We start from the raw sequence: 25,115 nt of genomic DNA on the forward strand, positions 1-25,115 counted from the left end.
TAATATTTCCAGTTCATCTTTCTACCACTCGAGGGAGACGTCAAGATGTTAATTCACATGAATAACTGGCCTCTGTGTTTGAGCACAGTCTTCAATGGGACCTGAGTAGAAATGAGTTTGTGTTTGTCCTGATGAGAACGTGAAAGACTTCTAGTTGGTTTCCTCCCATTGTCAGCATTTCCAGTCTAATTGAACGAGATCTTTAGACTTAATTCATAAAGTCAGTGTATAAATGGTATACAGTAGGGCCACACAAAATAATAAGTTCAGTAAAAGAAACGCTACATGGAAGCAAGACCTCAGCTTCATGTATGTACATCATGATGCTGATGTTTGCTGTTGGTTTGGTGCTGTAACCAGCAGCATGAAAGGACGCATACAAAACCATTTCAACCTGTAGATACTCTTGCACAAACTTGTAAATACCAGCTCGTCTTAAATTCTCTAATATTTATTACTTTTTTTCTCTCCTTTTCATTGTTATTATTATCGTTATTATTACTACTGCTAAATTCTGTTATTTTCACACTCTCTATATGCTCATGTAAGGCTGAGGAGCACTAGCCAAAAAAATTCATTATGGATAAATGTGGCTACACTGTTTATTTGTACATGACAATAAAACTTGAAACACGCTGAAACACGGAGTAGGAGACAGAGCAAAGGAGAAAAGCAGAGACTAATACCTTGAAGTGGAATGTTGGAAATGTGCAGAAAGAACAAGTTGGTGGGAGGAGCCACTCCTCTTTGTTTTTATCTCCTATTTAGTTTGGGAGGAGCCCAGTTTCAGTGTCACAGTGACATCACTGCTTGGAGCCACAGGCTGGAGAAACAGAGGATCACACCAGTGCAACTCAAACCTGTGGGTTTAACATGACTTTGTTAAAATCAGGCAGATGCAGGCTGTAGAACTTAGGGAAAAAATGAATAATGAGTAAGCATAGATGGACCTGTCCGGTGAGAACTTGTAGTGGTGGTTTGAGGCATTTTCACAAAGGACTGAAAAGAAAAAGAAAACAAGCTCAGAACAAAAGCCGGTGATTTCCTGTAGGATTGATTGTGGCACAAAAAAATCCGCTACAGTAAATGCACTTTACTTCTTCCGAGTACTTTCACAGTGACATCACATTACATGCAGCACACCCAGAAGAGCTGCATTCCACAACTGCACTCCTCTTTCTCCTCCTCCTCTTCCTCAGCTGAGTCTGTAGGTGTGTTTGAGTCACAGCCGTTCAGCTGCTCAGCAGGCTGACCACGAAACAGACTGACAGCCGTGGGACCTTCAATGAAACAGAGAGAAACTGAAATAGAAGGTAAGTGTATAACATTTGGCTCTGCTTGTCTCTCAGTTTTGAATTATTAAAAAGCATTACACATAAAGTGTTTTTGATCACCCACACAGAAATGACTAAAAATGAAGTGGGATACAGGTGAAGGTAAAGTTGAGTGAAATACAGACGAGGGACAATCTAACAGAAAAGCTCACTGAGTGGTTTGATGAGGAGAAAAATGCTGGGAATCATTTGGCACGTTCTTTATAGTGAGTAGATCTCGACCCAAATTGAACACCTGTGGGAGATTTATAGTTAGACAGTGCTGTCCACCACCATCATCAAAACAGCTAATGGGGTAATATCTGTGAAAGGACGATGTTCCATCATTTCAGCACAATTACAGACTCGAGGAGAGTGCCAACAGGCTGTGAAATGATCACGTTAGACTAGCACCTCACTAAGCTACTAAATGTTTTTCCTTTATTTAACTGTATCAGTACATAAGAAATGTTTTTGTATAAAATGTCCTGTCATGTTTATCAAATCAAAGACAAAGCTGCGATTTGGTTAACTTAAGTAAAATAGCTTTGAAAAGACTCCCCAAAACCCCCAAAATAATCCTATATCAAGAACAAAATCTTCTGATGTGGACTAAAAGTTAATGTCAATCATTACAAAAAAAAAGGTAAAAAGGTAACACAGAGGCTGATACTTTAGGCAAAAATTTATTTGTGACCCATGAAGAACCAACAGGTCTTATAAAAGTGAAAATCAGGATTTTCCATATAAAGAAAATCAGTTTCATGGTATTTTTTAAGGGCTTTATAGCACCTACTGTTTTCTTAATGATGGTGACATTGAAACTGATGCTGTGCAGTGGAATTTAGTAAACAGAGACTGGAGTATGTGTGGGAGGAGTCTGACTCTTTCAGGAATGTCAACATGTTCTGCCGCATTCCTGCTCAGTGAGGCCGCGCGTCTTTTCCACCAAACACATGACACAAACACAAACCTTCCCACACTTCAAACACCTGTCTGAAATGTAAGCATGCACATATGTTAAACTGCTCACTCTGAGGGTTCCTCTAAAATATGACAAGAATAGAGTCGTTTCAAAAAACTCTCTCTCTCACTTTAGTTTATCACACTTGTCTTAAGTAAGGAACTCAATTTTGTATCAATCACCATCATGTATATTTGCATCGTTACAGGAATCTTAGCCAGGAAAAACCCTCTAATGTTCACTGAATGTGCCGGGAAGCACCATTGTTGGCTGCAAGGCTGGTCTTTGTCTAATTAACTGACCCGTGACAGAATATCGGTGATGGTTGATGGATTAACAATCCTAAATCAGCTCATTTTCACCAAAAATATTTGTTTTCACTCCAGAAACTTGCTGAAGGCTTTTCAGTCTCATTACAATCCCAACACAAAAGACTATACTGACATTAACTTTTTATGGATTTCCTGGCTGAACTGACACTATTGGCATATAATGTTACAGTAATATGCATGTGTGCCAAGAACTGATGGAAACAACAAACTAGCCAGTGGAATATTCTCCTCATATTCCACTTGGTCATACGTTTGAAATGAATAACAGAGAAACACTACAGTGTTGATATTGTATATTCCCACAACGGTCAAACAACAGCTTCTGTTGAGGTACAGCAACACACTACTTTGACAAAACCACCCAAAAACCTCCCAGTACATCTTTATACTCGGACCAGGAATGTCTAAGGAGCTTGGAAAGAAAAGCGTCTGGACTTCTTTAAGATGTTTCACCTCATCCAAGAAGCTTCTTCAGTTCCCAAAACCTTCGCTGATTGTGACCTACAACTGTTTTTTTCATACCTTGGCTCATGTGATTAGGTAGAGGATCAATAGGGGGTCCATGTCCCTCTTGGGGAACCCCCCATAGGGCTTAAAATCTGGGACTCTCCACCAATTGCTCTTAGACCTGAAGAAGCATCTCTGATGAGAGGTGAAACGTCTTAAAGAAGTCCAGATGCTTTTCTTTCCAAGCTCCTCACAGACATAGGACCAGGAATATTAATCATTTGGTAGTTTGCCTGGATAGGTCTCCAGTCCATTGCTGGGCTAACACAAAGAGACAGATGACCAGTCACCAGTCAGTATTTAGATGTTTTTTCTATACATAATTAAGAAACCATTGTTTATACGAGGTCCCAGAATTTACATTGTACATCAGATCACAGACTGAGCTCTGAGTGTTTGCAGAGCAGTGTGGTAAACAAGTGTGGAACAGGCAGAGTCTTCGCCTAGACTAACTGGATAACCAAGCAGGTAGGATGGAGAGGTGAAAGAAAGGTTATTGTAACACAGGGGTGTCGAACTCCAGGCCTCTGGAGAACTTCAAGACATGTCGAAGAGCTAATTTTGTCATTTCAATCAGCTGTGTTGGATCAAGGACACATCTAAAACCTGCAGGACACCGGCCCTCGAGGCCTGGAGTTTGACACCTGTGTTGTAACAGAACAGCACGTCTTTGAGCAACCTGCATGGAGGAGGAGTGACGCAAAAAGCTATGAGGCAAAAGATTCCCTGATCTGATTAGATAAAAACAAACAGTTTGAGTAGAATTCCATCAACTATAACTGGCAGTGAGTTTACATACACACACCATGGACATAAATGTCATGGTAACTTTGGGCTTTCAATGATGTCTTTGAATTGCTCTCCAGGATTGTACAGCATGCAAACAGAAAGAACTGAGTGCACAAGTTTGATTTTTTTCTCTCCGAGCCACAGAGGATTAGAGAAAATACGGTGTATACATACACTCAGTTAAAGCTTTTAATAAGTAGTGGGACAGCGTTGATCACCACTCGTATAATATCAACATGAAAGAGTGCATTTTTTACAATTACATTTCAAACGAGCTGCTTTCAGGAAAGAATCTGGGTAAGCTTACAGTGTCTGTGTAGATCTTATTGACGATGGAGTTTTAAATTAATGATTTAAGTGTTAATATTCAGGTGGGTTTGGCGGTGGCTAGAGCTCAGAGCTGGTCATCTGCTGATCGGAAGGTTGTCGGTTGTTGGCTCCTGCGTGCCAAATAGCTTTGGGCAAGATACTCAGGTTGAGTAGAAAAAGCACTATATATGAACAGATCCATTTACCAGGTGACAGAGAGTGAAGGGCACATGTGTGCTAAATGGTCTGTATTTCCTACATTTGTCTTAGAGCATAAGAGGAGCGTCTTGTTAGGCTGTAAACTGGCCTTTTCAGTGTCAGCGGAAGGACAGAGAATTATTTGCTATATAAGTCACATACTTTTAAACAGGCTACTCTTCTTCTGGCGGCTCTTCTAGAAAGCCTTTGTTGTTGTTATTGTTCTTGCAAAAAATTGCAGAGTATGTGAGAAAACCCGAGTGTTGGTATCAGTTTGTCCATGTGAAAGCTGACACCATGTGAGAGACATGTTACACCTGCCTCATTTTCAGGTGATAGCACGTCAGCTGTCTGTTTCAGGACAGAGATTCAGGGGGAGCCGTATTTCCAGAGCCTTCCTCGTACACCGGGGAGCTATTTACTCATCAGTGGGCTGTGTATTTAAGCTCAGTGTGGTTTTCTGCCAGATTCTCCCGTCACACTCGGTGGTAAATTGGTTCCAGCTCACTGCCAAGATTTCAAGAGGAACAGTCGTCCTGTTTCTCCTCCATATCCTGCAGCCCACTGACACAAACCTGCCTGCCCACTCTCCACAGACCCCTGCACTCCACCTCTCAGAGTCCCAGGTCACCCCTGAAGTTACCTCCAGTGCTGGTTTATAAAATTCAACATCATTTTATCTGAGAATTGTTGTTTGTGTCTTGGGACTACCTAAAACTTCCCAACAGGACAAAATTGGTATTATTTCCAACAGCTTTGTAAAGCTGGCAGCAAAGTTTTGCTATAGGAAAAGTCCATCAAGTTCAACTATTCATAGTGAAACTTATTGGTAATAATAAGTAATTTTACAACTTTAAATAAAACCATAAGAAAATAAATATGTAACAATGAATATTTATCTGTCTTAAGCCACTTGTATGTTATTTCATATACTTCAAAAAGTAGTGTTTTAATTGTCCATCAGAGAAAAAAAAGATCTTGCCTACAATTATTTTATTAAATCCCAACATTTCAGTCAAACAGACCTTCAGCAGGTACAAAAAACAAAGCACTAAACATATAGAACATGTTGTATACACGAATAGATACATACAAATAAATTTGTGATCTAAGGATTATAGGAGAAGGCAGATTGTCTATTTTTATTGGTTACATATGTTCCTTATAAACTATAAATGGAACTACAATCAGATTAGTGGAACTGCAATTTAACAGATATATAGTGCAAAAATATATTTATACATAAAAATATAGAAAAATATTTCAATATTTGACTAGGCAGTTAAGCAGATGAATGGATGGGAGCATGCATGATGGATTAATCATTCTGCTAGAAGTATTTTTATGAACAGTTTTGAATGTAGAACACAATGTAGGAAATTGTTCTGTTGATATTTGTACTTATTAGACTCTAAGCACAATAAAACACAAACCTGCAGTTGTCATTCATCAGCCTTGCTCAGTGTTTGCAACTTTGCCTTATGAGCAGATGTAGCAAATAAAGGTCAAATCTACAGTATGTATTTCTGACAGCAGACTTACACATTTGATCTTTGTGCATGCTTAACATTACTGCCAAACTGCATCTGTTTATTTTTATAATGTATTGACTGTTTATTGGTGTAGTTTGCAGATGTGTTTATGTGTCACCCTGTAGGTAAAAGCTGGTGTTTCGTGGGAACAATGGAGCTGAAGGTGTGGGTGGAGGGTGTGGTCAGAGTTGTTAGTGGCCTATCACTAAACACTTCCTGTCAGGATGTCGTCATAGCTCTCGCACAAGCAATCGGTAAGTCTCTCAGTCTGACTAACAATGAAAATTCTCATTTTACACTCACTGAATTACTTTGTGTTAGTGTTAGTTTGGTGTTTGCTGTTGTGAACACCAAACTACAAACTGCTGGAAAGAAATTTTAGGAGGACTAAAAAATTTAAATTACACCAGCTCACTGACTCTGCACTACATTCAGCTGATATTTGCAGTTCATGTTATTAGCAATATGTTGATCAGTTAAAAACTAAGCCTTTATGTATCCCTGCTCAGGTCAGACAGGTCGCTACATTCTCATTTTGAAGTTACGAGGGAATGAGAGACACTTGGTTGCTGATGATTGTCCACTGCAGCACCTGGCTCAACTGGGACAGTTGGCCGCAGAGGTCCAGTTCATTCTGCGGAGGACCGGCCCGAGCCTCAGCGAGGGTCCAGACACCTCCACCAACGAGAGACGTCTTCCACTTTCCAGACCCTCAGAACCAGAACCCTTCAAACGCAGAGAGCCACAAAAGGCTCTGACATTTAGTCTGGGTCCCTCAACACTTCCCAAAAGGAATAAACCAAAGAAGGACTGGTCTCGATCTTCCAGATCCTCGCCAGAACTGAGGGCCTCACCGGTATCTTTCCTAGACCCTGTAAACTCCATGAAGACAAATCCTTCTTACCCCAAAGACGAGGTGTTTAGGGATATTCTGCAGCAACAGAGAAGACTACAGGATCTGGAGATTCAGCTTCAAGATCTGGAAAGAGAGACTGAATTATGGGAGCAGAAACAGTCATCTCCTGAAGTAACTCTGGCTTTCGCTGAAGAACTGGAGGAACTGGAGTGGAGAGTGAGACAGAATGAGGTAGAGCTGATGCAGACGGAAGACTGGGAGAAAGCATTACAGGAAGAGATGGAAAGAGAACAAGGTATGTGCTCGTATCTCTTTACATTCCCAACATTTTTGGTGCATTCCAGATTGCATTTCTAAAACAAAAACCATTAACACTGTTATCAACAGGTATGCACAGGCGCCTGGACCAGATTCATTCATCCATAAACGATCAAAGTTACGAAATCACGACACTCCAAACCCGTTCTGCACATCTAGAAGAGGACCTGCAAGTCAGAGTCCAAACGCAAAGTTCTCTGACAGCACAACAAAATGAGTCCCTGAAGTCCCTGAAGCAGGAGCTCCACAACCGCCTGCAGCAAGGAGAAGAACTTGATGTAAGACTGGCTGAGTTACAGCGGGAGATGGAAACGGCTGAGGAAAGGGTAAAGGTATAATTCTTCAATCATTTCTACCTAAACTGAAGGGTTGATCTCACAAAAACTACTGTAAGACTCATTTCAGCAACTTTAGGGAAGATGTGCTGATAATCGATGTTTGTTTGTTGTGACAGGAAGCAAAAACACATCAGGCTTCATATTAGATCTATCCATTGTAGAGCTAATATGAGATGATGAAATGAAAGAAAAGTATGATACATAATGCTGCGTAATATTTTAGCTGACATGAGAAAAATTTGCCACTGCACACTTCAAACTTTCCAGACACGCCCAACTGGCAAAAGACACTGTAAATGGAAAAGTGCAGGCTAAAGCTGACAAACATGTTTTTGTTGGTCTTTGCATTAATCTTCCGTCCTCCTGCCTTTTTCTGAATGCATGAATAATAGCCTGAAAAGGATCACACTTTTCCAATAATCCTCACCACACCCGGTAACAAGGTGAGATCAGACACACACAGAAACTGAAACAGTGGAAATGAGAGCACTGAAATAATACTTTTGAGCAGTAATTAACACATTTGCAAAGTAGTTGGTGTTAACCAAAAAACAAAAGGGTTAATCTGCAAATTCAATGTGGGCATGTGTTTTTACACCACATTCCCTCTCTGACACACTCTCCCAGGAATTTGTTTGTATGTTGGTTGAATGTGTTAAGAAGTACTCTGTGGAGCCACTGATAACAAAAATAAGGACTTTAATTCACTCAAATGAAAGAAAAGTCTTAATTGATCAGTATAATGTTAAGAAATTGACTGTTGAGCTGAAAATGTTAGTTATTAAACCAGTGATGTTACTGCAGACTGTAAAAGTTACATAAGAGCCATGTGGATTTTGGATGTTTGAGTTGAGTCCAAACAGCATTTTAGGAAAGAAGCTGGTGACGACTGCTGTGGTCCTCTAACACCTGTAGTGCCTGCTGAGGGCAGCAGGTCAAACAGGTCTTGGATAATACTTCTGGCTCTGGGATGGTACTGAGCATTTGCAATGCCTTCCAGGGAGGGAGGAGGACAGGTCATCACTCCATTCTTTTGAAATGTGTCTCATTTGGTGCAAAGGTGTGACTAAAGATGCACTGGTGTATTTTTAGTAGCGGAGGCAACGATGCAGCCTTGAAGAACAGTAAGATATATCAGCTCATGGATACAATGTTCTCCGGTAATATAATACCCTTTGTGTCTTCTAGGACAGACTGGAGATTATTGAGGAGCTGAACAAAGAGCTAAGGCAATGTAACTTGCAGCAGTTCATCCAGCAGACCGGTGTGACCTCACAGACGGAGCAGACAAACCTACCAGTCAACGATGTTTACCTTAATAACGCTGGCATTAGGGAGTAGAAAGAGAGGGGGAGCTGTTCACTCGACTCCAGCGACTGCAACAAAATGAAGAAGAAGACGAGACATTGCATGTTTTGCCTACAATACCATTTTATGTTTGTGCCATATTTAATGTAAATTTACTGCCATGATGTTGGATTTTATTAGGACTTTTATATGTTATTTATTTCCTGTTTTATTTTAAAAGTATTTCCTTCCACACATGGTATCTTATTACCTGATCTCACTCCTTTCGATCTGCAGCTCGTTCCCACCCTGAGTGTATTATCAGTCAGTTTGTCACACATCATCACATCTCTCCAGCCAGTCCTTTGTTCCTGACTAAGTTTGAGATTTGACTTTTATTAAAGCTCATTCTAATCAAAAATGTAACACTTAAGCTGTCACATGACTGCTGGAGTCAAATGTACCACATTTTCCTCTAAAATGTGGTAGAAAAACCACCTTATATGTCCAACAATACTACTGATATCTGACCCTGGTATTTTACTTTCTTCTGCAGGACATAGACTGTAAGAAATACATGACCTCAAAAATGTCAATCGTATGCCTCTGTATGTGTAACTGTCAATATTTACACTCGTGGCTCCACAGTGTAAATATGTGGAGGAGACACAAGTCCCTTGGGCGTTCTGTCAGAAAGGTGTGAAAGTCTGCCAAGTCAAATATGTGGAGTGAACCTTTGTGTATAAGGAAGGAAACACACGTAGCTTTCTTTCTTACTGCCAGTGTCTGAAATAAAGCTGATGCCACTGACTATAACTACTATTTGTAGTCAATCACATGACTCTAATTATGTTATTAATACGTGTTTCTTCATCATCTGATGTCACTGTTTGCCTTTGCTCCACCAGAGGGCCCCAAAGGCTCATCCATGAACAGATCTTCAACTCTAACAGCCAAGGCTGCCTTATATTAAGATTAAGTTAATGTAGGTATAGAAATTCAGAAAGAAATGTTGCACAGAGCACAAACTGAATTTTGGTGGAGCATACGAGCATATGTTTAAAGTGTCAAGTAAGACTTGGTGTGAAGAACTTCTTAGGGAAGATATAAGTGTGGAGGTTTTTAACAAAAAGCTTGCTAATGATGCAGACTGAGACAAAACAATTACAAGGATTGGGGAGGGTTCAAAGGAGTGCTTGGTAGAACGGGCAGGGCCTGTGGGCCTGTGATCAGGAAAGAAGGCATTAATAGGAACTTTAAATTAGCTTAAGACTCATTTTACTTTTGTAGCCTTGTGACGATAACAACTGATGATATTTGTGAGCACGACAGGTTGAATAAAGAAAGAATTAAAATGTGCTTGTTTTTCTTTCCTTCCTGTAGGCGCACGCCACACTCCAGTCCAGTAGGTGGCGCTGATGGACCTTTAAGCTGGTTTGCCAACCGCAAAAATCCCCCAAAAGAAGCCGTCATGTTGTTATTTTGGGGCTTTTGCTGGTTTGGGGGATAGAGTGGTTGGTTAGTTGAACCCTGGGGTCCTGTACCAACTTAAATCCGCAGAATGATGAAGGGAAAGACGGTTATTGTGACCGGTGCTAACAGCGGGATAGGAAAGGCCACAGCAGCCGGCATTGTGAAACTCCAGGGTCGTGTAATAATGGCCTGCCGAGACTTGGACAAGGCTGAGGAGGCAGCTCGGGACATCCAGCAAGGCACCGGTGCAGAAAGTACACAGCTGGTGGTCAAACGGCTCGACCTGGCTTCACTGACATCTGTACGCGCATTCTGTGAAGACGTAATAAAGGTAGCGATTATGTTTTTGTTACATGTGTGGCTTTCACTCTTCTGGAAAAGGCTTTCTTTAGGCTTTATCAAGGTTCTCTGTGGACCAGTCAAGTTCTTCCACACCAGTCATACCTTTATAGACCTTGTGACTGGTGCAGACTCATGCTGGAACAGAAAGAGGCTACCAGCCAGTGGCCCTGAGAGGTCAAACCCACTGCAACTCAAGAAAACTCAACAGCAAAAACCCACAAAACACAACAGAAGTTGAATTAAAGAAATCTTATGGAACACAGTGGACCAGCTGTGGAAGTGAAAGAGTCCAAAACATGCAAAGGACTGCACTGAGACACGCTTAAAGGACTCCGATGGAGAAAACCCTTAGCATTGCTGAATATCCATACAGTGTGTCACCCGACTGGCTGGGCAGTCCACAATAATGGGTTACATACCACTGAATGCTTGTAGCTAATTAACAATATTTATATTTCTTCCTGGTGGAAAAATAGGTTAAAGTGGAATTTGGCAGGTGGGGGCATCCTAAGATTGGGAGCAGCTCTGCAGTGTGGAAATAAGTCACAGGTTTTCTAAGTATGTAGCGGCTGTCGTCTGAGCTGCTCCTGAATGAGCTCATCCACCCTTTGGAGGAAGCTCATTTATGCTGCAGTGTGATTCTTGTGTGCACATGTGGCACAGACCTGTTTTATATCTAGTGCGTTTCTAGTAGTAAAAGTACACTGTGTACGGAATAATCTGTTCTCCTCTTTGCTGTTGAACAGGAGGAGCCTCGGCTAGATGTGCTGATCAACAATGCCGGTATCTACCAGTGTCCTTACACCAGAACAGAGGATGGCTTTGAGATGCAGTTTGGAGTCAACCATCTGGGACATTTCCTGCTCACCCATTTGTTGCTGGATCTTCTGAAACGATCAGCTCCTAGCCGCATAGTGGTGATCTCTTCCAAGCTCTATAAACACGGTTACATAAATTTCGAAGACCTAAGCAGCGAGAAGTCGTATGACAAAGCCTTTGCCTACAGTCGCAGCAAACTAGCCAACCTTTTGTTCACCTGTGAGCTTGCCCGTCGCCTGGAGGGCAGCGGAGTGACAGTGAACGCTGTAACTCCGGGCATAGTGAGGACTAATCTGGGGAGGCACGTTCACATCCCTGTGTTAGTTAGGCCGCTTTTTGACCTGCTGTCCCGAAGCTTGTTTAGGAGCCCCGAAGAAGGAGCTCAGACATCCGTCTATGTAGCTTCTAGCCCGGATGTTGACAGTGTGCAAGGAAAGTGCTTTGCAGATTGTCAGCCTCAGGTTCTTTTGGACAAAGCCACGGATCAGGAACTGGCCGCTAAATTGTGGGACATTAGTGAAGTCATGGTGGGGATAATCACATGAGATCAGTGTGAATTTTGAGACTTAAAAATCAATTATTTATTAACCAAAGTCTTTCTAGAGAGCACAAAGTTAAACAGGGCAGAGCAAATCCACAGCTATGTTTTCCAGAATTAAGACTTTTGTTTGTCCTAAGTGATCGGATCCTGTCATATCTTCAAAGTCTCAGAGTACCATACTTTCCCAGTAAAGCATGTTGCTCTCAAACTGCAGGCTTTACTTGTGTTTCTTAGAAATGTCCAAAGTAGAACGGGAGCAGAGCGTTCCTGTCTGTGGAACCTGCTCCCAGTCTCGGAGCGGTTAAATTCAAATGTTCCTTTTAGATAATGCTTGTAATGAGGGCTGCGGCAGAACCATCCCTCAGTTTTGCTGAAAGTGAAACTGTGGGTTCAGGATTCTTTGAAACTTCCCATGAACTGAACATTTCTCATTTATGCCCCTTGTTTTGCTCCTAATGCATGTAAATGAATGTGGAAGACGTGCAGTAAACTCTATACTGTATGTCATTAACCTGTTCAGGGATGTATAGTCACATGTCATAATGTGATGCCGTTGGCTTCTCTCATAAAATTGAAGTGAATCAATATTGTTTCCTCTTGAAAGTCATACTCTGGCACATGAAGTGGATTATTACAGTAAGTTTTTTATTTAAGTAGGAAGTGAAAGTCTTGGGCTGTTTTGCGACAGTCGGCCCTGCTGTAGCGTGTTTTTGATGGCAGGAGAAATGGGATTGCCTGGAGAAAACCTGGGAAAGCACGAGGAGAACATCTAAACCACACACAGAAGAGCCCCGCTGTGAGGCAGTGCTAACTACTGAGGCACAAGTCTTTTTGAACTAAATGCACTAATACTTGTATTGTTGTATTATACCACCAGCATGACAATGAGTTAACAGACAGTCGTCCAAAATAAGAGAGTTTGTTATACTTACACTATAATCTGTAGCTGGTTCTTTAGCTGAGGCCAGTGTGTTTGTGTAAATGTGCTCAAGCATACGCAGTTTGTTGTATTGTGGTCCTTTTCAACATCAGTGTTTTATGGACTCAAACTTGAGTAATGTTGAGTCGTCCATGTGTACAAAGGTATACAAATGCAGTACAAAATTAAAATGATCTAGATTCTCCTGGGTTTTATTCAAACAAATCTCTGAAAGTTTTCCTTCTCTTGTCAATAAACATCCACAAACCTTCTCAAGAAATGGTCCCAGTTTCTGCTGTCGGCAGGAAAGCCTGCCACTCGTATTCTCCTGAACACAGACTCTTCTCCATACAGGGTTTTCTACGTTTCCATCCACGGTCTGCTGCAGAATGATCGTTTCAGAGTTCAGCTCTAACTAGTTGATAAATTTATTTTCCATTTGACCTGAAATTCACTCGTTGGATGCAGTGGTGCAAAGCATGTCACCACTGGACTGTAGAGCAGTGGAGGCGTGTTCTCTGGAGTGATGAATCGCGCGTCTATCTGGCAGTCCATTGGATGAGTCTGGAGGTTTCCAGGAGAGCGGTACTAGTCTGACCGAGTGTAAAGGTTGGTGGAGGAGGAGGGGGGGGGGTTTATGGTGTGCGGGTGTTTTTCAGGACTCGGTTCCTTGGTTCTACTGAAAGGAACTCTTAATGGTTCTGCATACTGAGACATTTTGGACAATTTCAGCTCCCAGCTTTGTGGGAGCAGTTTGGGGATGGCCCCTTCCTGTACTGACATGACTGCGCACTGGTGCACGAAGCAAGGTCCATAAAGACATCATATTAAACCCTACAGACTTTGAAAGCAATATCATTAAAGTTCATATCTGTGTGAAGGCAGATGAGTGAATACCTTTGGCAGTGTAGGTATGATCCTTCATATCATGAGTCTAAAGGTAAAAATAGGTAAGATTCCAGCTTCAAAAATTCATTTGATACTGTCTATGACCTTTATTAAACTGACTGACACACATTTATTTTCCTCAGCCTCCTGAATCAAAATGGAGCTTCTGCTCTTTGTTTACCTGTTGCAGAGGTGAATGTAGTTGATGGTTCAGAGCTTAGTTGGTGACAATTTTCTTTGTCTTTCATCAAAATGTGTAATGATTACTTAGACTTTTGGTGTAACAACCTGCTGTCAGGGCTGTAAATGCAGCCATTTTACTTCCTAATTAGACCTCATTACATCAATCATAGCGTTATGTTATTTCTCCTGTCTGTTTTTATGCTCATTATGTAAAGAAAGCAAACAAATAATGCTTTGTTGCCGTGGATAATTTTTTAAATTCAATTCAAATTATTTATATAGCACCAAATCACAACAAAACAAATCAATCAAAGCAACGTGAGTCATCTCCATCAATTCAATTATTATGCAAATTATTTGGCCACAGCATCCATTTGTATTTATTAAAAAACTACAAACTCTACATTTGTTCAGCTCTTAAACAGTGGATTGATCTGGTTCACATTTCTGGCTGATTTCAGATTTGACTGAATTTGTAAATTAATTTTTTTTTGTTCATGAAATATTTGTTGTTGGTTAGTTAACATGTTGTGTAAGTGTACAGTATGTGTGGATTTAGTTCAGGGGATTAAGAGTAATCCACTTTAACACTTACCAGCTCTTTCTATATGCTGCCAGTATCCCTGCAGTCCTCACATGGCCCTGCTGTCTGAGGACACAGTCTGTGTCGGCTCACATGAGGACCCTCGATGGGCTTCTGAAAAAACAAACAACACATAAGAAATCGAAGGTTTTTGGCTGAAAATAACGAGTGAGCTGAACGGCTCTGAAATATCTTATTTGTGTTATGTAATGTTCAAGTATTTAGGGTTATAACGATGCATCCTAGTGTGATTTCAGTTTTCAAATGAGGTGTGCAGAACAGATTCGCTTCATTAACAGAATAATTGATTGTCACAGACCCTCTGGGAATGGAGGCTAACCTGATTTTGTTTTCAGGTGTTAGTTAGCTCAGTATATTCTCACATTTTTGCTTTCTCTGAGCATTTCAGTCTAATGATGATAAACAGCACACTGATTAAGAGTGAAAGTTTTGCCCTGTGGCCCCATGCCTTAAACAGATGCGTTTATTTATCCAGCATCCTGTTCAGATTTGTCCTCCTTCCACAAACACGACTGATGAGTAGTTCACGATGACCCGAAATGCTTCGTGTTTAGTGAACACCCACATAAGGTTTTGGCATGGACAGTGAGCATTGCAGCACAGGTACACACGGCTCAGGATTATAAGATTATCCTTCAGAAAAACCATCGCAACTCTATTTACAGCTTTGTTATGACCACAGCCAGTATATAAATGCTGTGAGGAGAGTGACTGCATGACTGAGACTGCACTTCTTTCTTCTTCTTAAACAAGGTAAGAGCTGGCAGCAAACATGAGCACACACTGTAGCAAAAACTTCTCTATGAAAGTACTTTTTAACATCTTGGAAGCTTTTCCTGGTTTAATTGTGTGTAGACGAGTGGGTGTTTATTCTTTTAGATGTGTTAAAATGTAACTTCAGATACAGATTTCACTCATAAATCCTCACGTTAATGTAAAATAACTCTTGATTGTGTTAAATGATGGTGAAGTAATACTCTACACATCGTTGTATAAATATATGAAAGCCAGTGCAGCAGCATTGCTGATACTGACATGCTGTGGCTGGAGCAGCGTCAGTGACTGAAGAATAATACAAGTCAAAGGAAAGATTTAGTGAACAGTGGAGGGACCTGCTGTGGTGCATGGTTGGAGGTATCAGCAGGCTGGAAAGTGCTCTGTCGTCCAAGCTGGTCACTGCCAGTAGGTACGAAGGGTTCCTTGTGAATTAAATGACTGATGTGAGGGTGAAAAACAATTCTCTGTATTTATTGTGCCATTTACGTAAGTATGGAGATCCAGATGGAGTGATGAGGCCTGATCAAGAGCTAAATGTGCTCAGTCTCACCTTTAAAAAGTTGAAAATTGAAACAGGTTTTACTTGATGCAACATTTTGATCCCTGGGGGCTGCACGCTGATCCTGATTCACGATCATGTGTCATAGCTGACCTTTGACTTTAGTTCTGGAATAGAGACTATTAACATACAGAAGTCGTAAAAAAAGAGATAAAACTGTTTTCGTGTTTGAACTTTTTAAAGATGAATGCAACAGGAGCCGAGCCAGCGGAGGGCTCCAAGCCTGCTCCTCCTAAGTTCAAGCAGAAGGGCTCTCGGCAGTTTAAGAGCAAAGCCCCCAAACCTGGACAGAAGGGGTGAGCTGAGTAATTATTTACACTTAAACATCAGTTTCTTGTACTTTCTTTGAATACTTTCCATCTGCTTTTCCAATAGCTTTGACAATGATGTCCCAGGGATGGAGGAGCTTGGAGGTGAGTGTGATTATTATGTTTATTGTGAAGCTGTTTTATGTTTAAATCTTATGCTTGGCTTTTATTTTTCTTACCTTGCAGACTCTGCAGTGGTCTGTCCCTGGGAGGCCTTTGGTGACATGGAGCTGAGCGACCTGGCTCAGTTTGGCGTTGTCTAAACCCACCAGCAGACGTGTGAATGTTTGGAACATCTCTTTGGTTCCTAATGTAGAGGATGAGGAGCATCCTCTGAGTCTAGGAGCCTCTGTAACTCTGCTGTAAATGGAGAAAGGAAACAGTGGAACCTTAGATCTGTAAACTATCAAAACAAAACCAAGCAAACTTGCACTGAATTTAAAGGACCCTATTTAACATTTAACAGCCGACTGCTAATAAATCCACAGATATGTTTCTGATTTGTCTTTGCTGAGGACTTTGTGTAGATTAATGTGAACAAAAACAACCGAATCCATGTTAAGATTTGTGAAATAAGATATGTTAGGCTTAAGTGTATGACAGCCGATAACTAATCCTTGCTACACATGGGTTGCAAACATTTTGCCACTACACCTGTGGCCCATGACAACGAACCCAAGCATCCCACCAGTGGCGAGCCAATCTGATCTCAGCCTCATGGAGCCAGTGTGAGGTCACACGAAGAGACCGAAGATGCTGACAAGAAGAAAAGTTCTTCAAGATGTTGACCAGCCTAAATGCCACTCATCTTGAAAGACTATTTACAAGTGTGCTGAGGAGACCTGGTATTTGAGTTTATTTCATGAAATGTTTGAGAATTAAAAACTATTTATGACATTTTTTTTGATATTATGTTTTTATGACCAGAAGCTTTCCCTTGACCTCAGAGGAAAGCATCATGATGTGCATGAAGGATGTGAACCATTGCAACTATAACATATCTATCTATCTATACTGTACATACATGCAAGTAAAAACAGGTTTATAAACAGAATTTATGACAGCAGAATAATAATCACAGCTTGCTGAAGGTTTAACTGAATGTTGAAAGTTAATGCAAATGTCTTCATAATAAATGGATTGGACTAGTTTTTACGTCGTGCTTTTTTATTCTACTGGAGCACTCAAACTGCCAGTCCCAGAAGAACACTGGTGTATGCAATAATCCAGTTATGATTTACATGATCACTTATATGTTTTTTCAGGCATGTTTATTTTGTCAGTAGAGAGCGTAGACACTCAAAAGCTTTTAGTTTGTGTGAAAACTGAACTGAGAGGTCTGTGACTGTAATTTGTATTTTTCCACAATGTCAGGTTAGCCTAATATTTTGGCACTGGCCTGTGAATTGACAAATCCAGTTTATTTGTATTAAAATGCATTGGTTGTAAATAATACATCAACAGAAATGTGTTAAAATGTGGAAAAATGAGAAAAGAAGTCATCTTTTCATTAATATTTCAGGGTTGCCTCGTAATGTTCCACCATCTTTAGTCCATTTGACTACATGGTAGTGTCAAAGCCCTTCAAGAAGTTAGTCTTGCTGAGATTTAGCCATGAGTGAGAATACAATACAACTTTATTTATATAGCACATTGAAAACCGAAGGTACACCAAAGTGCTTCACAACAAGGTTAAAACATAAGATATAAGATAAAAGGCTATAACAGAGTATAGGAAACCCCAAAAAGTACAGACAAAAAAAAGAAATAAAACATTAAAGCATAGTTTAGAAGACAAAATTACTGAGTATTCATAAATATAAGGTGAGGGTATTAATACAGTGGAACATAAGGATAAGATAAATAACATAAGGGAACAATAACTTTTATTTGAGTGGTCAAAGGACATTATTGTCACATTATTGTGTTGGTGGAGTGAGGAGCAAATGACACTAAATCTAGAAATGATAAATGGACTTGTTCTTATATAACGCTGCTTTACTTCAGTGTCCTCTATACAACATGTCTCATTCACACACAGTCATACAAACACTTTTTCTACATCCAAGAGCTTTCTAACTGACATTCACACTCTGACAAACACATCAGCAGCAGGTTGGTGTTCAGTATCTTGCCCAAGGACACTGTGGCATACAGACTGGAGCAGCCAGGGATCGAACCATCAGCGCTGTTATTAGTAGATGACCTCCTGCCACAACCACCCCAAAGAAACCCATCATCTATTGGTCTTATTGGATCAGCTGGACCTGAGACATGACGTATCAGGGAAACTGGATACGTGAAATCATTAAAAGTGCCTTAAACTTATTATTTATAATGTGCAGCAGGGACATTGATGTACATGTAGATGTCACAGTCAAGGTAACAGCCTTCATGTAACTTTATAAAAACTGATGACATGTCACATGTTTTCTGGCACGTTCTGGCTTCAGGATGCCTTAAGCACATTATTTTTTCAAAACTACTTGCTTAGATGATCAGTATTACCACAGAAAACAATACACTTGTTTGTTTGTTTGTTAATTTATTTAGATCATGTGAACCATATACAGAAGTTCATTTAGCAACAAAAAGAAGAAAAAAATGCAATACATAATAAAGTTAATACATTTCAACATGTCCCAATTGGTAGCTTTGGTAGCCGGGGATCAGTCTGCAGAGCCGCCGCTCCTGGCCGCGCCCGGCTCACAATGCACCCGACCCCTACGACGCCTCCTGCGGGTGGTGGGCCTACAGGAGGACGGGCCCATGTCCTTTTTTCGGGCTGTGCCCGGCCCCATGGACTAAGGCCCGGCCACCTGACGCTCGCCCTCGGGCACCCTCCCCGGGCCTGGCTCCAGGGCGGTAATCCTATCCCAGGCAGGGTGAACTGTTCCCTCGGTCTTTCACTCATAGGGGTCTTCTGAATCGCTTTTTGTCAAGAGTGATGTCTTTGCAATGGGAGACCCTACCAGGGAGCAAAAGCCCCCGGACAACATACAGGTTAGGGTTAGATTATAGAGATTAGAGATTATATCTCTTGGCTGGCCTGGGAACGCCTTGGTGTTCCCCCGAACAAGCTGGAGGAGGTGGCTGGGGAGAGGCTTCTCTGCTTGTGCTGCTGCCCCTGCGACCCGGCCCCGGATAAGCGGAAGAAGATTGATGGATGGATGGGCATTCGAACATTGCTTCACCTGTTCTGATTCAGTTACATATGGAAAAGGAGTGGGAAGAAGTGACACTTACTTAATCCCACCCCTTCGCCATAAGTTATCTCCCTGCTGTTACAGAATTTCTATTTACAGTTCTTTGAGCGCCATGTTTCTTTCTGCTGCAGCACATATCTAATGACAGACAGGCTGCTAATATCAAAGAGAGCTGGTTTAATTAACCACACAATTTACCATTAAGTAGACACCACAGTAATCACTGCTGTTGGCACATGTGATGACATCCAGTGCCAAACTTTCAGATGTGTTATAACAAGATGTTGCTGATTAAAAGTCAAGAGATTAGCAAGTTAAAAGATTAACGTGTCAGTAACCTGTCACGCCCCTGTCAGGTTGGTCAGCGCGAGGCTAAGCAGCAGTCCAAAGCTCTTTAGTTTGACTGTGTATGCAGACGCCTTACAGTCATTTCTGCAGAACTTCCATACAAACAAACTCAGGTTTTTTTCCTTCAAGCTGGCAGAGGCCATGGGACAAGAGGAAAGTCACAATGAGGAGATGGACTTGGCACGGATTCATGAGCTGTGTGTCATTTTTATGAAGGAGTGTCCAAGCGGTGCCCTGCACCTGCATGAGCTCAAGAAGATCTTTGGAGTCTCAAGCAGCTCTGTAGAGGAGTCCCTTTTCATAGAAACAATATTCAACTCGTTCGACACAAACAAGGTAAAAAGACGGAACAATCTGTCTTTGCAAAAATAAATGTACAACTTTTCTGTAAATGTACCTTTTTGTTATTTTTAAACAGGATAACACACTGGATTTCCTCGAGTATGTGGCAGCACTTCACTTGATCTTACGAGGTAATCTTGAAGATCGGCTCAAGTGGTCCTTCAAGATGTATGACAATGATGGAAACGGCAGGCTGGACAGGACGGAGGTGAAACGGCTTGTCAGGGTAAGATAAACTGTGTGATTCAAAGTTTTCCTACTCGGCTTTTCTTTTCATTTTGAACAGTATGTTAAGAGTGAAGATTTGTAGAGAAGGAGGATCATCTGGAACAAAGTGTAATCTGCCTTAACTGTGAGAAATTACCTGGTTTCATAACACAAATCTTTTCAAGATGGCTTAAAGTACTACTGCTGTGCACCAGATTAGGCCCAGGGGTCATGTAATGTAGCCTCACGGGGCATTAGATAAACACTTGGACATAATCAGGCCATTCTGGGAGACTGCTGTTGTAATTTACTTGAAGCTTCTAAATTTGGAGACATAAATGCTGGTCATTTAAGGTAAAAGAAAAGCTTTAAACACTTTTTATTGTTTCCTTGTTGAAATAACAAATCTTAGTAATTCTAAGTCATTAATTTGTTAACTGATGTTAAAAAAAATCTTATTTGTGAGCAAATAGACCAGGTGTGTACACATCTAGCCTTTTTTTTGGTGTGTGTGTGTGTGTGTGTGTGTGTGTGTGTGTGTGTGTGTGTGTGTGTGTGTGTGTGTTAGACCACAACACAATATGCTGTCCGCACCTGGATCTTTTTTCAGCTATGCATCATGTTTAGCAAATCACAAAGAAACAAAGCTTTGGCACTTTGTTCAGTCTACCCAGTCAGAACAGAACAAACTTTCCTGTCAGCATATTGGAGGACAACACACTGTATATTTAGGAAATTAGATCTAAATTGAATGTGAGTGTGCTTGATCATTTCATGTGTCTCATACAGATTCTTTACAAAATCAAACTCCAGAAGACTCACATCAGCATGACTCCATCCCAAATCTGTGACCGAATCTTCGAGCTGGTTGACCAGAACAATGATGGTGAGTGTAAACCACTACACTATGCTGTGATTGTTCTTAATTCTTTTGGTGATACCTTAGACATGAGACATAACATATCTCATGGTCTCATGTCACTGTAGTTTGTTCCTATACTGACTTCATATATGTTCTGTTTTCATTTCAATGTATCCAAAGTAGTAAATCACCACAACCTAACCCGACTTTATTGTTAACGACCCACTTTTAGTTTTAAGTATTTAGATGTTCCAGTTGTCTCTTCTAAGGAGGAAGCAGGTGTAATAAAATATACATCTAATCATAAACTCTGAGGTGATGAAGTCTTGGAGCTTCTTCTGAGAGCCTCTTTAATCATCTCTGAGTATATCGTCATCACTGGAGCTCTGATACTTGGATTCACTGTGGCAAAAAGAGCAGAGCTTCAATTTCCATGCAGTGGACTGTGTAATATGAATGCATCATTGTGGGCCATGAAATTTATCTAAAGAAAGGATTTTTTTAAATGAGCTTTGTTCACTCTGTCACCGTCATAGACAGAATAAAGATCTGATTAAAAAATATGTACATTTCTTTATACTGCCATAATTTTACATTAGATATTTAAATCTGATTATTCAGCTCTAACCTGACAGGACAAACTGTAGGTGACAGACACTGAAGATAACATTAGCAGCGAGAGAACATGGCTCGCTGATGGATCTGTGGTGGTTACTCAGACAGTAATAGAGTCTGATGTGGATCCACCCTTAATAAGCTTGTTTTTAGTAACTAAAATCTGTTTTTGGAACAGTTTTTATGTAAGAACATTTTATTGTTTCAGCAGTTGTTGTGAAGTTGTTCTTCTTAACTAGAAATAATTCTGCCATCGTGCACTCTCCTTGCCCTCTGTGGTCTTTCCGTCTTTATTCCTGAGCTGTGCACTCGTTCTTTTTGAACAATCTCTGCCTCTCTGAAAGGTTCATTTGGATTTTTCACTCTAATGATGGCCTCTCTTTCTCACACTAATGCCTCTTTAGGCCCCATATTTACAATTACATTACAATTACAGTGAAAAGCAACAAATAAAATACAGATTTTACTTTTTGATTCAACTTCAGATATCATGTCTGCTTCATTTGTCATTAAACAGCAAGGAGGCAGACCTTACCAGGCCATGAAAGTGGTTGTCAGTCAATTATACCATTCATTTTGAGCCTTTAAACTGGGGCACTGTTTCTAGAAAAAGCTGTAATTCTTAAACATTTAATGCAAAAAAAAGAAAGAAGTAAGACCCCTTGAATTAAAGCTGCAAGTCAGCACTTCAGTTACATTTTGATTATTTAATGTACAATTCCCTGTGGTGGTGTAGACGTAACAATGCAAAAATGTGACTTTTTCCCAACCATCATAGAAGCCATGGTATAAAGTCAACAGTGTGGATTGTGTTTTTGTGCCCAACAGGTGAGATAACCTTGTTGGAGTTCATGGAGGGAGCTCAGAAGGATGAATGGGTCATGAACCTACTGAAGCTTGATGTCAACGCCACCGGCTGGGTCATTCAGAACTGCGGCAGACTGCAATCAGCCACATGATTTATTTGGAGGCCGACAGAGTGGTGCTATCTACATACCTGAGGTTTAAAAGTTTGACTTTGTCTCCACGTTCATCTTCCTGCAACTTGGAGCTGGAGCACAGCGCGCTGTTTCATAGGTGCAGTTCAGCAGGGGTGGTTGGTCCAACAGTCCAACAGGCATTGCTTTGTATCTGTGGTCCGAGCTTCTTTTCAAAATGTCAAAACTGGACTGGACTCAAAAGAAAAAGAAGAACAAAAAGAAAAAAATGTGTGCAGTAACTTTAGTTAGTCACACACTGTTTCAGGATATCAAGCAACATTTGTCCAGCTAAAGAAATCGAAACTCACAAAACGTCTTGGTAAATGCAGCTGATGTAAATTCATATTCATGCGTTATTATTATATTCTTAGATCCATAATGGTTACCCATACAGGATCATATCTTATAAATATATTTATACAGAGAGATAGAGTTAATTTACACTGTCAACAAAAAACTGAAGCACACCTTATTTAAGCATATTTATATATAATTAGTTATTATGATGAGGCTGTATAATCTTGATTTGGACATTATACACGAACCTCTTCTGTTACTCCTGTAGTGTTCAATCCTCAGAGTAACGTAATGAAAGATACTTACAGTCATGTGAAAAAGACATTCCTGATAGGACTCTATATAGTTATAGAGTAATAGTTAGCCTGCAGGTCTTCTTTTCAACAGCAATGACTTAAAGGAATTATTTACTATATGAATTTATCAATCTATCCATTCTCTGTTGAGGATTTTGACCAACTCTTCTTTACAATAGTGCTGATTGAGGTTTGCAAGTAAATCATTTATGCACAGCAGTTCATAGAGGTCTGAATTTTGCTCGTGCTGAGGCAAAACGTTGACACGTTCTTTTTTAGCCTTTATGTGCTGGTGTGCTTGGATCAGTATTCTGTTGTATGACCCAGTTTTAGCCAAACTTTAGCTCCTGGATAGATAAGATAAGATAAGATAAGATAAGATAAGATAAGATAAGATAAGATAAAATGGCCTCACATTTGACACTAGAACACTTTGGAATACAGAGTTTTCCATGACTGCAAGTGATCCAAGCCCAAATCATCACCCCTCCACCACTGTGTGCTTGACAGTTGGTAAAGACTGTTTCTGCTGTGCTGTTTCTTCTTCGGTGAGGTATGTTATGGTTAAACTTGTCCACTTTAGTGTCATATATGTAAAGGACATTCTGGAAGTCTTCTAGTTTGTTCAGATGCAACTTTTCCCACCTAAGAGTGCCTCCAGAAAAGGCTCTCTTTATATTCCACATGATGGTATGTGCTAATAGTAGCAGCACATACCCTGCAGAGTGGTGGAACAATGCATAACTACAGTTTGTTTCATTTATTGATTTATTGAATCATTTCTTTCACAAACTGGTGTGATGTCTAAGAACATTATTAACGAAAAGTGCAAAGGTACTGGAATAAATAACAATAACACTGTATTATGTCATGCAGCAGTGTGCCAAAGGAGGCAGCGTAACACTGAATGTGAACATGACTTTTGTTTCTTTGTTGCACTTGGAATCTTTGTCACGTGTAATAATAATGTATCCATTTAAACTTATTACAGCAACTTCCTTTGCCCTTTTACAGCAAACAAAAACATGTTTTGTTCACAGCAAGTTGTGTGTCTGCCATTTTATCATTTGGCAAGAGAGTCTAAAAGAAACTTTCTGATAAAACCAGGCAATACGGTAAAAAACAAACCAAAACAAGGAGCTGAGAGATACCAAAACTGGTATAATTATATGTGGATTTGTCACTTTATGTACAAATTACACTACATACTGTACATGTGGGATGACACAGGACAGGACAGGAGATTATTTTGCACCTGATGCCATCAAACTATCATCTGATTTCAGGAGAATACTCGAAAATATATGTGGTCTCAACATATTTAGAGTTAAGTAGTTCATCAGCACAGATATTTCTGTAGTGTTTCACTTCCTCTTTGGACATCGAAAGGTTTCCTGGTGAACTTGAAAGATCATTTATATGAAATGTGCAATTATTTTATTAATAAAATATATATATATATATTTTTTACATCATGTTGCATTTTCTTCGTTTTTCACACTGTACTAGTTACTCACTCAGGTCAGCAGTTTGTACACATCTAGGCTGAAGCCCAGTTTTGTCTTTTAAAGCTGTGAACATCAAACAAAACTCTCTGTAATTTTTGATATTTAAACATTTTCTTCTTTAATATCAGAGATGAAAGCTTTATTAACTTTCATTTAAACTATAATAACATTTGTGTTTTGATAAGTGAATTGTAGTGTCTTGTTATTGTGTATTCTCCATGTGCAGGAGATCTGGTGATAGATGTTTGTCTGTACAAAAGACAGCATCATATATAAAAAAGATATGAAGCTATGAATG

General features: G+C 40.3%; 4 protein-coding genes across 7 annotated transcripts; all 4 read left to right on the plus strand.

Annotated features, from left to right (window-relative positions):
• The first annotated feature begins 1,166 nt into the window (after nucleotides 1-1,166).
• Nucleotides 1,167-9,559, plus strand: LOC100696472 (ras association domain-containing protein 8). Of its 4 annotated transcripts, none has more exons than XM_005457394.3 (5): nucleotides 1,167-1,313; nucleotides 6,070-6,198; nucleotides 6,454-7,095; nucleotides 7,188-7,450; nucleotides 8,645-9,559. In XM_005457394.3, exons 1-5 carry the CDS (start codon nucleotides 1,286-1,288, stop codon nucleotides 8,795-8,797), a joined length of 1,215 nt encoding a protein of 404 aa, XP_005457451.1. In that variant the 5' UTR covers nucleotides 1,167-1,285; the 3' UTR covers nucleotides 8,798-9,559. The 4 variants fall into 4 exon arrangements, with proteins under 4 accessions (XP_005457451.1, XP_005457452.1, XP_003452655.2 ...); XM_005457395.3 differs by having other exon boundaries at nucleotides 8,650-9,559; XM_003452607.4 differs by having other exon boundaries at nucleotides 7,188-7,444.
• A 548-nt stretch (nucleotides 9,560-10,107) lies between these two features.
• Nucleotides 10,108-13,108, plus strand: rdh14a (retinol dehydrogenase 14a). The gene is made up of 2 exons (XM_003452608.5): nucleotides 10,108-10,547; nucleotides 11,305-13,108. Exons 1-2 carry the CDS (start codon nucleotides 10,305-10,307, stop codon nucleotides 11,920-11,922), a joined length of 861 nt encoding a protein of 286 aa, XP_003452656.1. The 5' UTR covers nucleotides 10,108-10,304; the 3' UTR covers nucleotides 11,923-13,108.
• Nucleotides 13,109-15,139: 2,031 nt separating this feature from the next.
• On the plus strand, nucleotides 15,140-17,311 carry LOC100691394 (retinal cone rhodopsin-sensitive cGMP 3',5'-cyclic phosphodiesterase subunit gamma). The gene is made up of 4 exons (XM_003452590.3): nucleotides 15,140-15,265; nucleotides 16,032-16,144; nucleotides 16,224-16,261; nucleotides 16,343-17,311. Exons 2-4 carry the CDS (start codon nucleotides 16,032-16,034, stop codon nucleotides 16,417-16,419), a joined length of 228 nt encoding a protein of 75 aa, XP_003452638.1. The 5' UTR covers nucleotides 15,140-15,265; the 3' UTR covers nucleotides 16,420-17,311.
• A 2,403-nt stretch (nucleotides 17,312-19,714) lies between these two features.
• guca1g (guanylate cyclase activator 1g) lies at nucleotides 19,715-24,859 on the plus strand. Its single transcript, XM_003452609.4, has 4 exons — nucleotides 19,715-20,046; nucleotides 20,129-20,278; nucleotides 21,049-21,145; nucleotides 22,565-24,859. Exons 1-4 carry the CDS (start codon nucleotides 19,852-19,854, stop codon nucleotides 22,693-22,695), a joined length of 573 nt encoding a protein of 190 aa, XP_003452657.1. The 5' UTR covers nucleotides 19,715-19,851; the 3' UTR covers nucleotides 22,696-24,859.
• Nucleotides 24,860-25,115: the final 256 nt, after the last annotated feature.

The sequence above is a fragment of the Oreochromis niloticus genome, linkage group LG1 (genome assembly GCF_001858045.2).
Source record: "Oreochromis niloticus isolate F11D_XX linkage group LG1, O_niloticus_UMD_NMBU, whole genome shotgun sequence".
NCBI lineage: Eukaryota > Metazoa > Chordata > Actinopteri > Cichliformes > Cichlidae > Oreochromis > Oreochromis niloticus.